Source organism: Chaetura pelagica, unplaced genomic scaffold, assembly GCF_000747805.2.
Source record: "Chaetura pelagica isolate M959 unplaced genomic scaffold, ChaPel_1.0 scaffold360, whole genome shotgun sequence".
Classification (NCBI taxonomy): domain Eukaryota; kingdom Metazoa; phylum Chordata; class Aves; order Apodiformes; family Apodidae; genus Chaetura; species Chaetura pelagica.
The window spans coordinates 3,235,608-3,249,464 of record NW_009951950.1 but is presented as its reverse complement, the minus strand read 5'-3'; the positions used below and the strand labels follow the sequence as shown (position 1 = coordinate 3,249,464).

Here is a 13,857-nt window from a genome sequence, read left to right as displayed (position 1 = left end):
CACACACTTCTGCTTCTCTCTTGATACATGCTTTGGCTACTTTTGACTACTGGGTTTCTGCACCGTGCAGGGTTTCCTTGCAGGTGCTACTCAGAGCGCAGGGCAGTTCAGTGCAGTGCAGAGGTCACAGCCCGGGCAAAGGAAGGATGGCACCATGCTGTAGCACACACAATAAATTAAAAGAAGTCTTAATCAAATTTGGCTTCAGAAGTAACAGATAGAGTCTACAGAAGAAATACAAGAAGGGGACTGTAGCATGTGAATGTGTGCACAGTTGGGGATCGATGTTCATAGTAAACAGCACAAACCCAAATGTTTGCCCAAGAAAAGCCTGGGAGTGCCTTCTGATAACTTATCACTCATGTTTTTCCATTGCTGCTGTTAATGAGCACAGTTGCAGTTTGGAAACTTCCATACCTGGCAGGTGTCTACCCCTCCCTTTAGGAAACCAGCACAAAGCATTGAAGAAGTTATGATCCCCCCGTAGACATCCCTGTGATTGCAAATTGCATTAGAAATCAGAGGAACACCTGCATAATTCATGGTGTCAGATGTATCACCTGTTAAAAAAGAAAGAAGAAAGAAAAAAAAAAAAAAGAGAAAACCTCTCTATCTTTGAAACTAATCTATAATTATAGACAGAAAATGGTTTAGTATATGAAGAATTGGCAAGCAAGGGTGAAAGAAATATAGTTAAAATTACAACATACAAGTGAGGCAACAAGATGTCTCATCACTTAGGGAACCCAATAACTAGCATCTGTATAAAACTGTTGATTATCATAGTGTATAATATAAAGCTGTACATTATATATTTCTACTTCAAACTAGACAATAAATGACAGTAAGGAACTGAAAAGCTAGTTGGACACTGTCTTCAATACTAGTGCCAAAGTTCATTTCGAATTTATCCGCTGTTCTGTTCGTCAACAAATCACCTGCAAATATCTTATTTCTTTTATAAATATTTATTTTACTTTATTCAGAGCCTGAATGAATCATTTCTACAAGTGGGAGTATTTGCACACCATCTATTGCTAATTTATAGCTGACTTTTCATGTGGTAAACCTTGCTTTCATTTTTTTCCCTACCTATCACTATTATCTGTAGTTCAGGTAACATACTGTTCGTGTTCTCTGAACAATGGGAACACATTGCATGAGGCAAATGAAGAATGATCAAAAACAATGACCTGAGAATTTAAGCATTTTCTCATGGAAGTAATTTAGTATGTTATATTGACTAACGTGACCCGTGAGTCATGGTTAAAAAAAAATAATTTTTTTTAAAAAAAGTTTCCTTTTTCTTGGTGACATTATTCACAGATCAAATTCCTACATCATCCAACCTACCTGAAAAAGCATACATACTTCCTCTGAAAAAACCCCGGGTGGTTAATTGTAGCATTCATACTGTGTTTTTTATGCTTGAAGTTATACGGACACAGCCTGTTTGACTGAGACTGAACACTCTGAATGGTGTTGCTGTCTACATGTCATTTTCAACCTTTTTAGAGAGTATAGACATCCATTCCTTGTGATAAGGGTTTGTACAGCACTTCTCATAGAATCACAGAATGCCAGGTTGGAAGGGACCTCAAGGATCATCTGGTCCAACCTTTACAGGTAATACTATAGTTTATATGGGATGGCTCAGCACCCTGTCAAGCTGAGACTTAAAACTGTCCAGTGTGGGGAATCCGTCACTTCCCTCGGGAGAAGGGAACTTCCTTACAGCTGCAGGTGTATTTCTTTATTGGGACCTCCTCACCAGTGCTAGTAACGCTATGCCACTTCCCTGGGGAGACTATCCCAATGTTTGATTGTCCTCATGGTGAAAAATTTACCTCTTGTGTCCAATTGGAATCTCCCGAGGAGCAACTTGTGCCCATTACTCCTTGTCTTTTCCATGTGATTCCTTGCCTCCTTTGACCCCATGCAGCTCAGCATGAGCATAAATTTTAGGAATATTTCTCTTTTTCCACATACTCCAGAAAATTTTATGTTGAACAATGCACCAAATAAATCCTATATTTTACTATATGTGAGATGTTTTCACGCAGCATAATCAATAGCAGACAATTTAAAATACCTCCTTCCACAGTTGCTCCCCATCCTGATACCCAACACATTTTCCCTTCTGGGAACTGTTCACCAAAATTAGGCAGACAAATTGGCTCTATGTGACCTATTTAAACAAAAAAAAAAAAAAAAAAAAAAAAAAAAAAGGGGGAGGGGGTAGGGAGGAAGAGAGAGAGAAGAGATAATTGCTTTGAAAATTTAGCAAAAACTCATATGCCTCAGTAAAACTTGAGGATTTAGCTTTTAGGGGAGTTCTTACAAAACCCACCCACTCCACATGTAAAATATCCTGGCAGTTCTGCAGGTCTCTTGTCTTATGGCCAACATTTGAAACAACGCCTATGTCATGCCTAATTATTTTCCAGTGTGATGCAACAGAAGGAGGTGTTGGCAGGTCAATATATTGAAGAATGAGCAAACAAGAAACGCATCACGTAGGCAGCTGATGGGAAGACTGGAGCCTCCATGGCATGCTGCTCGGGCACAGAAATGGCCTTGGCTAATCACAGCACAACTGCATGGCACCTCCTAACAAATTCTGGGCATCAGTATGTGCAAAGAGCTGTGTGTGCACATCTCTGTGCTATCCTGAAAGGGCAACAAGATTTCTCGCCTGCTCTTTGCTTCCCTCCCACCTGCTCACAGTTTCAGGACCTCCCTGTTGTGGGGTGCTGCTGAATGCTGTGCAATGTCATGAGTGTTTGATGCTTGTGGGGACAAGCTGCAGTGTGTCAAGATGAGCTGGCACTGATCAAAAAGAGGGGAGACACAAAGCATTACTGAGCAGTTCCTGGTGGTTCAGTTCTGAACTGTGCAATGATCCCACCTCAAAGCACCAAGCCCCGTGCGTGGAGTCCCCAAGCTCCATGGGGCACAGATGTGGAGCCATTACTACTCTTGACAGCCTCCCAAACTTATTCCCAAGCAAAAGAAAACAGCACTAGCTGAGATGGAAAACAGAACAAAATCAAGCTTAATTTTTATTCAAAGTGGAAATTCGAAGTAATTCAAGAGAATTGATTTAGGAGCTGACAATCTAGATGTGTCAGAGAGAGCAAACTCCCCTTTGCAGAGAGCCCACAGTGATTAGGAGGTAGTGGCAGGTGATCATTTAAATTCATGCAATATTATTATACATTATTTCAATTCATGAGCTGTTAGCTGTAGGTAGCATCCTGCTGAGAAAATAAAAGTAGTTTTAATGTAAAAGCATCATTATATTTGAATTGCCTGTTCTTCTCTTTGAAATTTAAGCTTGATTTTCAGTTTTGAACACTGCTGGATCTCCCTGTACTCACGGAAAGGACATGATAAAAATCTCTGTTACCTCTAAGTAAAATGAGGTGGGGCATTTATTTTAGATAGGAAAAATATTTAGAAATAATAAAATTAATGTTTGCCTATTATAAAATACCTCCAGGAATCCAATATCAAAATGGACTGGGAACCTTTTGTAGAGCCCTGTGGCCATACTGTAGCTCTCTGTGCCCTGATACTGAGTAGAGAGAAGATACTGATACTGGCCACTGAGGCCAAGGGGTTTCTGCTGGTGTAGCCTGAACAGGGATCACTGATTTGCCAGCACAGCAGCAAGCTGACTACAACTGCTCTGCATATCTCTCATTGCTTTTAGAGGCAGTGGGAATTCACTTGACTGTCCTAGGACAGGCATAGGATACCAGCAGAAATTTCCCAATCTGTACTAGAAAAGATCCTTCTCACTTTTAGCTAGAAAGGTGAAAAAGCCAAGTGAAATCTAACAGAAAAAAATTACCATTGAGAGCAAGTGGTGCTGCCAGTTTCATCAGTGCTATATCATTTCCCATTGTTTTGGGTTTATAATTTCGATGGTATATAATTTTTTCCACTGAATATGGATGAACCTGGGTGTCTTGCTGAGTCACAAAACCAACTTGTACACTCCATGAGCTCGGCAAGTACAGGCTGAAACAAAGAGGTAGAAAATAATAAAACATTTGCATGAAAACTCTCAAGTTTTCCAGCTGTCTCCTGAGCTTATGAGCCACATAAAACTCTACAGGGAAATAGCTACAGTCTGCTCTACTTGCTTACCCATCTATTAATATTGGCTGTGTTTTGCACGTAACTTCAAAAAATATAGAAAGGGTGACTAATCTTAGTAACATGCTGGATCACTGGTATAATATTTGTGCAGGTCTCTACAAATACATGAGAGCTTTGCATTGGTCTACCTTGAAAAAGCTGTCATGCCACAGCAGTTGATGCTGCTCCCTGGCACGCCTGCAGCCAGCCATCTGGCTAGCCCACTGGTGTTTCTGGCAAGGACTTCTCAAGGGAGAGGCTTTTCTTCTGGAAGGCACTTCTTCTCCCAGTCATGAGCAACCACATCTCTCAGCTTCCAGCACTCAAGCAGCTCCTCTTCTCTTGGCTTCACCCCTCCAGGCTAGTAGTGGGTTAGTGGCAGTGCTGGGAAATGGTTCCAGGGATGTGGGTTGAGTTGCCAGCTCCCATCCCTGGTCAGGCTTTGTACACACCACAACCAGCTGGGTTGTGCAGGACAGAGCTAAGGACAAAAGCCCTATCAAACAAGCTCAATTCCAAAGTAATTATTTTTATGGCAACACAGGTTTCTAAATAGGATCTAAAAGGGGGATTTGTCTGTCCCAACTCTTCACTCCACTGGGTATAAAAGCAGCCTCTAGGGCTTACTCAGAAGCAGGCATTCATGCTGTGGGCACCTAAAATTTGTTAAACAGATCCCATTTTATCTGTCTAAATGTCTTTGGTGAAAGTGCCTTGGAGTTTGTAAGTGATTGCACAACTGGCAACAAAAATGAATAAATAAAGCAGAGTGCAAAACCAGACAACTCATTATAAACAAGAGAAAGGCCTATGTTTACAATTACAAAAAGATGAGTCTAAATCACTGTTTAGCATCTATTTACAACTCAAATACTATTTCAAACAGCACAAAAAAGAGCAGTGGGTATGTGATAAAGGGCACTAAGCACAGTACAATTCACTAACAACCACTGATTGATCCTGTCCACTTGAAAAGGATCCTGTAATTTATTTTGAAGCTCCAGAATACCAGAGCAGCCCAGTACAAAATCCTCCTGAGATATCAGCTCACATGAAATGTACAGAAATGCTACAATACCTAAAATATAGCATTTAAATGTTGTTTTAAACGGATTTCCAAGGAAGCTGGGAGTGCCCAGAGTATCTGAAAACTGGGTGCCCTGATTTGGACCACTTCTTGGGGAGATATTTTTTTCAATAAAGACTTCCACTGGTGCAAGAAGAGAAAGAGATGGCCTAAATGTTACAGAGCAAGCCCATGAAATAAGGATAACCCAATCCATCGTGCAGTTTATTTTTAAGAGAAAACACAGCACCTTAGCCCTCCTCTGAGGTGGCCCCACACACGGGTCAGTGGGAGGGCATCCCAAGCAAGAGGATTTAGGAACTTACTCATACACACAGTGGGCAGCTGTGATGATCCAGCGTGGGGTGATGACAGACCCTCCACAGAGGTGGTGCCCGTGGAACTGCAGGCTGACCTGCCAGGGCCACTGCTGGGGGGAGGACGGGTTGCCCCCCACAATCCGTGGCCTGTAGCTGGCCCGTGTCCCGCACACTGGCAGAAAGCAAAGGTACAGTCAGGCGGGGAAATGCAGGCACGGTTATTGTCACCTTGAGCCCCTTCTCTGGCTGTGGCTGCCCCCAGAAGTTTTTCCTCCTCCCTCTTGTCTCTGGAGCATCACACCTGGCAGCTGGTACATAGGGGCTGTGGGACACATCTCCTCCCCTACAGAAGTAGCACTCAGCTGAGCTGTAAAACTCACTGCTCTCCTCTCCTTAACTGCACAGCATCCCAGGGGTCTACATAAGCTTGCTGAAGCATCTCCTCTCCCCTGGTGATTATTTTGGTGTTGGTTTTTTTTGTGTGTGTGTTTTGGTTTGGTTTTTTTTACTTTTCATATCCTGATCTGAAAACTAGATGACATGGAGAGGTGTGGGATGAAAGTTCCAGTCTTAAGACAGAATTTCCCTTTCCCCCACCGAGATGGCAAAGAACTGGAATTATGGTCTTGGTGCACAGACTCAACTCACAATTCTTAAACATCTACTTTCTACTGTGATTCTCACCAAAACACTACTGCTACCTGATGCTCCCAATCTGCCTTCCCAGCCTGGCGTTTTCTGAAATTATTTTAAAATAAACAATATAATTTTTCTTTGGTGTGATAAACATAATACAGTATGCGCCAAGCACACAATTCCTCCCAACTTTTGCCATGAGGAAGGACAGTTTCTGATCTTATTTTCACTTTTCCTGATTCTTACCCAAACATTTTAAGATGATCACATTGCCAGAAGTGCATTCCTCTCTAAGACGAAAAGACAGGGCAATGTTAGTCTCAATTGACAAATTTTGGGGTGTTTTCAATATTGTTTCATCTTCCTGTATATCTATCTGCACACAAATATAAGTAACTCATATACTGAAAGAGGCAGGAAGTAGTGTACTTGTACAATCTACTTAGGCCATTTAGCAAAATACCTTAAGGGGTATTTAGCTGAAATACTTAAGGTAACAACTTAGGCAACCCCAGGAGGCTGCAGACCATCTGCTGAAGAGTGGTTTGCTCTTCCACGAGGGGAGGCTCATCAGCAATTTTCAACATGATCTGTAGTCTCACTGGATCCATAGCTTGCTTCTCAGTGAAAGGTAATTAAGTAAAACAAACAATTGTCAGGAGGATGAAATGGAACATAAAGGGTTCATAAGCCCATTGGGAAATATCTAGGGATTTGTAAACTGAAGCACACTGCTCTACCATGAGAAAAAAATAAGGACCTGATGTCTATCCATTTGCAAAACAAAAAAGGGATCATGGGACACATAGGCTTTTTAAATAGCTCATTTTAAAGTCTTTGATTATTTTAATGGGCCTTGGATGGGGCTCCTTCTGACAGCAGAATTCTTGGTCTATGATGCATAACAACACCAACCACTTATGAAGTACTACATGACTGAAAAAAGAGGCAACAAGTTCAAACAATTAGTAATTCCCCTTCTATTGATTGCTCTCTCTCTCTGTCAGGATGAGCAAGCTGAGGCATACCTGAGGTTTGTTGCATTGTGCAGGGATGTCACTTGATCAGCTGATAACCAGTGGCTGAGGGACACAAAATGTCTTTGAAACTGCTTTTCTACTGCAGCCACAGGCAGGTAACCTGAACTCACATAACTGCAAATAAACCATAAACACAGCTTCTTCAGACAGCATTTCAGTAATCTGTTTAAATAATTCAGTGGTTCTGCTAACGAAAACTCAGTGTAGCAACCACAATAATCAGATTCTGACAGTTGATAAGTAATCCTATCCTCCCCAAGAAACACTTGTTATGTGTGCACAGTTTTTGTAGCAATCGTGTAGAAGTAACACATGCTAAGAGGTTTTTAACTGGCAGATAAAGTAAATTTTAACTCTAATGCTGCACTTAAGCTTTTACAGCAACTGGTTGGCAAACTTCCTAAAGCACAAACAAGCTCAGCTCATTGTCTCCTTTTTCTAAAGTTAGGTTTTGCAGTAGGGAGGATCAGTAATTTGTTTGGTTTTTTTTTCTTGTCTTTTGTGTTGAACAATTTAGATAGATTTTATCCTAAAGGTAACAACTATTTATTCAAAGAAGCTTTATACTGCTAACTATAATATGCAGAAATCAGAATTACACTATGGTGAGAAATTACAGAGCATCATTCAAGTCACAACTTCAAATTCTTTCTCATGTGTGTGAAAGTACGTGAAAGAAATGTTTCATTTCTAGGAGCAGGACCCATCTAGGAAGAACTGCCTCTCCAGGTTCTTCTCTAATGGTGAGGTGGACCTTAATTCCTAACAGATATAGTGGCATTAATTGTATATACAATTTCCCTACTGAGGAAGTAAAAGAAATGGAAAATGCTTGTATGTTTTTAGTGCCTTTCTGACAGGCTGTAAGCTACTAGAGAGGCAAGGGGCATCTGCACCCCATAGGGAAGATTTAACCAGACCTTTGTATTTAGCCATCACCCAGGATTTATATCAGTAATAAATGGTAATTGCAGTGCACAATTCCTCAGAACAGTTCCCGCATCATCCCAAATCTCCTCAACCATGTCATTCACAAAGGCAGATTTTTCTTTTAAGGCACAAAATAATACAAGGTTTCATTAGAAAGACTGGAAACCTCACAGTTTGTTGGAAATGCCAAATAAAGTTTCTTTCATTTTGTGCTCATACCTTGAGAAACCCAGATGTTTGCAGGTCGTATTTCCATACTCTGCTTTCCAGTCATCAGAGCAGACTGTTCGCCAGGATCCAGAAGTGAACACTTGCAGCACTGCTTTCTTGCCACTCAACCTGACTTTGAGAGTCAGAGGAAGAAAAGCCTGAGTCAGTTGTAAAGAAGAACCACTGGGTATACAACACATACACAACCATGTCATGCACCACTGTGGCATCCCTTGGACCACTCAGTTTTTTCTATTTGTCTTTTTCATCATTTGGATCCTTTGACAGAATTTTTCTGTAATTTTTCCCTCCTTTAAGGAAGGGAACCAAAGCGCATTGAGCTGTAGCAGCCAGGAGAAAAACATCCCTGGTCATGGGAATGTACAGGGAATGCTAGCTCTTCTATGAATGGAGAAGGCTGCCTTGCCCTCCTGTGAGCTACCCAAGCCTTGCTGATTGCAGTGAGATGGAGCTGCAGATGCTTGGCACAGAGGAAACCTACGATCAAGATAAGCAGTGAAAGGTGGTTGGCACCTCCTGCACTGTACAGCACGGAGAGGTGGATGCACTTGCACCCAGCTACCCCTGGGCTCCCGTAGATTTTCCTACCTGCTTCCCTCTGCTGAAATGGGGCTGGTGTGCCTGGCGGGTAAAGGATGGGGAGAGGAGAGATGAGCAGGTTGGGAGCTGGGCTCCCAAGGACTCCCACACCATGCCATCCTGGCTCTGTTCAGCATGGTCCATCCCCACTGAAGGCTCTACACACTGGCCCAGCTGCAGGGCAGCTGGCACTGCTGCAAGCTATGCTGCTTCTGGACAAGAGACTGATGAGGAAATACTGCAGGAGGCCCAGGCACAGAGCCATCCCCTATGGTCCCTTCATCCCGCAATCTGCCATGTCATCCTCACCCCTCCACCCTGCAAGCAGAGCCTCTGCTGGAGTGCAGAGCCCCAAGTGAGCAGGAGGCACCTGGCCCTGGGAGAGGGCATGTCTACATGGTCTTCCCAAGGAAAAGGGAGGCAACACGCATGGTTACTGCTGAGTGGGTTCCCTGCAGATGCCCATGGGCCAGTGTTATGGCATTACAAAGCCAGACAAGAAAACCAGACACGTTGTCCACAGGCTCCACAGAGGCCTGAAGCCTCCCTGTGGAAAACATGCCAAAGGCTGAAAGCATTGTGAGGGATGAGCTGTGGCTAAAAGCTCATGTTTTTTGTTAGTCCTGATATTGCACCAATGGAAAGCTGTGCTGCCTCCTTACCTGAGAGAAACAGAGAGAAACTCAGACACAAGGGCATACATTTCATACATGAAGCAGCAAGCTCTGCAGTATTTAGTGCACAAAAGCAGTGCTGATCTCTCCCATTCTCACATCCTTTAGGATAATAACAGTGTTCTGCAGTCTTCAAAACTGGCACAGTGCAACTGTGTGCCAGTTTGTACAGAGAATGCTGTATGCATACACCCTAATGCAGTGATGGTACCGCTTGCAGGCAAAGGAAATGCTAGCAGTCAAAAAGCATCTAGGATTCTAATGGAGAAATATGCCCCATATGGCAGTTGTGATATCCAGCAGTTAGCACGTTTATTTTAAGAGCAGTTTGATTTCTTACAAACTGTAAATAAATACCTTAGAGACATTGTTTCTCTGAAGTGGTGATTTATATGAATCATCTTATCTCACCCAAACTCTTTAGAACATGCATTTCTTGACAATGTGCCAGATGCTACAGGAGGAGGTAGGAGGGATTTATAATCAAATCTAAATTACCACATCCGTACTCATCCTCCCCTTCTTTACAGTTGAAGACACCATTGCACCTGGCAGATTTCTGGATACATTTAAAGGATGATCGGCAGCGAAACTTCCCAATGCAGTTGTATTGGACTAACAAGAATGAAAGAAAACAGGGTGATGAATACACACTTGGAATTTAATTTAACGTTTCTGACAGGAAGGAAAAGACAACTCCTGTACTCTAGGAACTTTTGAAATGCCACCTGGAGGTTGCTACGTGGTGCTGCTAAACTCATCCATTAGTGATGACTTGTAGGATGAGCTGGCCTTGCTGTCTGTGCTGGCTCCTTCCCAGCTCCCTCTACCCAGTTTATGTTTCATTCCAGGGCAAGTTTCTGTCTGGTGCCCCATCCCCTCAACAGCAAAAAGCTTTTGCAGGTGTGAAGGCACTGCTCTAGCATCAGCATATTTGGCACCTAGACCTAGGCAGGTCACACCTTCTGGTCACAAGTAGACTCATTATGCATTTTCTTTTCCTTTTTAGAAGTTGTGATAGGGGAAAGTTCTTGGACTCTTTGGAAACAAACTTAGAGAAGTGAATTACAGGACAAAAATATGGTGTGTGCTATCTGAAGCTTCGCACATTTTCCAAACTCCCAGTTCACCGCCTGGGAGGAATGGGTGAAGTTTTTCTAGAGAAAGGTTTCCTGAAGCTGAGGGTTCTGTAGTGCTGTAGATATTACACCAATCCTCTCATGGGTGCCAGATGTATTTTATCTCTACATGTAAATAAAATTTAAAGCCATCACATCAACAAGATTTTTTACTTCAGCAAACAAGCCACAGTAGCAGTTTAATTCCATTCTAAGTAAAAGGCTCATGAAAAATTGAGCACGTGAACAGTTAAGCGAGAACTTAATTAATAACTAATTGTACTCACCACCCAGGCCAATGGCAACTGCTAGGATTACTGCAAGGAATAAGCCACAAATATATGGAAAGTATTTTAGGGAGGCAAAAGCATGGCACATCGAAGGTGGCTCAATATCTCCTAGAAATCAAACAGAGAGAGCAGATTCTGTGAAGTTACACCAACTTCAGTTTGCAATGAAAAAGATTTATCTAACATTAAACTAGATGGCAGTAGTAACCCCTGCAAATACTTTGTGAGCTGACCTGACCCGAAGGTGTTCAGAGCTGAGGGGCTCAGGGGCTGAGAAGATTTCAACTGCTTTGGGGCTGGCTGGTGCTCTCAGACACCCCTTCAGCATTCCCCTGCTAAGGAGTCTGAATCATGCCCTTATAGAGCACCTGGCTTAAATACACATCAGTAGCAATTGCTGAATACATTTCATGAGCTGGACCAGTTCTGCTCTCCAGCCACTTCCACAGCAGAACTCATCTGGATGGTATTGTCAGTCTGGAAGACAACAACAGATTCCACTGAAAATAATGAATAGTTCACTTGTTTCAAATGTATTTGGTATGCAAAGGCCAAAGCATGGGAAAATAGTATATACAGCTCTGTCCTGGGTACACACAGGAACTGGCAGAACCTTCTCTTCAATTTCAGTTAATGCAGCTCTTCATTCCCTCATTCTTCAAGCTTTGAATTACAGATTAGCAGACACAATCAGTCAAGGCTGAGAAGTATCTCCCATCACTTATAGACTCACAAGTCAGTCCCAGCCAAAAGAGACTCTTTCAGAAGCAGCTGAGTAACTGGCTTTGGTAATAGAGTTGGTGTCTGGTATGCCAAAAATCTTAGACACTGCTAGTAGCTAATGGACTAGAAAAATTAAATTACTCTATATTCATCCTTGGTGCCCAGCCTGCCTCTGTTGAAGTTAATGGTTATTTTTGCCATGAAACCTATGGGAAGCAGCAAACACACATGATATTCCTCCAAGGCTGCTCTATTGTATATTCAGGTCTTTAATGGACACATTTTCAGGTTTGTAAAATTTCAAATAAGCCATTCAAAAATAGCTGAAAAGTACGGACAAATATTTGCTATATGGCTGAAGTGGGTGAATCAACCAGCTGTGAAAAATGCTTGCCTATACAAGCTGACATAAGATGTTATCACCTGTTAATGTGCTGGGAGACCTCACGGCTGGGGGCGTGAGGTTGTATTTCTTCATCCTCTAATGGATTGCTTTCTCTGACTGAGTGGGCAAGCATAGTTTTGCAAGGCTAAAGATCTACACTAGCCATTTAGTTTGCAAAGGTCAAAAAACTGTGCAGTATCCCTACCAGATCCATCTGCGCTGGGATCCACTTTTGCTTGTGGTATGAAGAAGAATCTTTTGAAGGAAAACTGAATTTCTGGTACTGGCGATATATCCTCTGTAATCGTGATGATTTCAAGACTTCCAGTAGTGGAATTTGTCTCTTGTACCTGGCTCAACTGGAGGGAGGGAAAATAAAAAGGAAGTTGATGACTGTAAAATCATACCATAGAACGATAGAATCATGGAGCAGTTTGGATTGTAAGAGGCCTCTAAAGGTCATCTTGTCCAAAACCCCCCTACAATGAATTGGGACATTTTCAGCTAGATGACGCTGCTCAGAGCCCAGTCCAACCTGACCTTGAGCATTTCCAGGGATGGGGCATCTACCACCTCTCTGGGCAACTTGTTCCAGCATTTCACCACCCTCATTGTAAAATACTTCTTCCTTATATCTAGTCCAAACCTACCCAATTTTAGCTTAAAAAACCCTGTTCTATTACAACAAGACCTGCTAAAAAGTCTGTCCCCGTCTTCTTATAGACTCCTTCTAAATACTGAAAGGCCTCTGTAAGGTCTCCCTGGAGTCTTCTCTTCTCCAGGCTTCACAACCCCAACTCTCTCAGCCTGTCTTCATAGGAGAGGGGTTCTAGCCCTCAGATCAGATTTGAGTCCCTCCTCTGGACCTGCTCCAACAGCTCCATGTCCTTGTGTTGGCAGCTCCAAAGCTGGACACAGTATGTTAAGCTATGTATTTAATGTTCATGAAAGGAGGTATCATAATGAATTTACCAGCAAACTACTGAAGTTAATTTTTGTTCAAATTTGTCTAAGCGCTATAGCTGCTTTTAATAACCCACACTGGTCCTGTGGATCCAACCCCTGCTCTTTACTGCAATACATGAGAAAGACTAAAAAGGCTATGACACCTGCACAGCACCTGGCAAAATCCACGTACAGGGGCACACTGAACTTTACTTTATGAAACCTTTAATCACTTTCCACACAGTGAAAAAAAAAATTAAAATGGGCTACACTAGAATTCAGGATAAATATATTTGAAATGCTAATTTCTGACTGTGGTTCTGCACCCTGTCACTGGCAAAAGGAATCAGATTTTTTAATTTACAGTGGTGTCAAATAGGTCCAGGTTTGATAAAGAAAAAGTAAGTGTTGCAGAGTCCGTCCCAGAAAACTGTTACAATGACACATTTTAGGCAAAGAATATGTGTTTTGTCTGTGACACTTCATCTTTAAGTCACCTGGAATATTTTTTCACCTTTCAGCAAACAACTGCAATAAGTTTTCTACTTTTTCATTTGATAAAACTTCATGTACACTCCAATGAATATAAATTAAATTTTATATAGGATCTGATAGCTTTAAGGCAGAGCAAAAAAACCAGCTTGTCGTTGTCCATCAGGAAACAAAACAGCATTGTGAAGTACACTAAACAGGACAGCTAAACACCATCGTGTTGTTTATTTAGAGGGTATTGCATGCTCCCGATGATTCACTCACCTCTTCCTGAGAAGTCAT

At 42.2% G+C, this 13,857-nt stretch overlaps 1 protein-coding gene across 1 annotated transcript in view; it reads right to left on the bottom strand.

Annotated features, from left to right (window-relative positions):
* TMPRSS3 (transmembrane protease, serine 3) overlaps positions 1-13,857 on the bottom strand; it is a 16,301-nt gene extending 2,444 nt beyond the window's left edge. Inside the window, exons 1-11 of the mRNA XM_009998001.1 lie at positions 13,840-13,857; positions 12,344-12,488; positions 11,028-11,138; positions 10,121-10,237; positions 8,358-8,481; positions 7,197-7,322; positions 6,415-6,458; positions 5,539-5,704; positions 3,857-4,026; positions 2,093-2,188; positions 418-560 (exon numbers count right to left, since the gene is read on the bottom strand). Of these exons, the coding sequence (XP_009996303.1) occupies positions 418-560; positions 2,093-2,188; positions 3,857-4,026; positions 5,539-5,704; positions 6,415-6,458; positions 7,197-7,322; positions 8,358-8,481; positions 10,121-10,237; positions 11,028-11,138; positions 12,344-12,488; positions 13,840-13,857 (1,260 nt within the window). The remainder of the gene's footprint in view (positions 1-417; positions 561-2,092; positions 2,189-3,856; positions 4,027-5,538; positions 5,705-6,414; positions 6,459-7,196; positions 7,323-8,357; positions 8,482-10,120; positions 10,238-11,027; positions 11,139-12,343; positions 12,489-13,839) is intronic.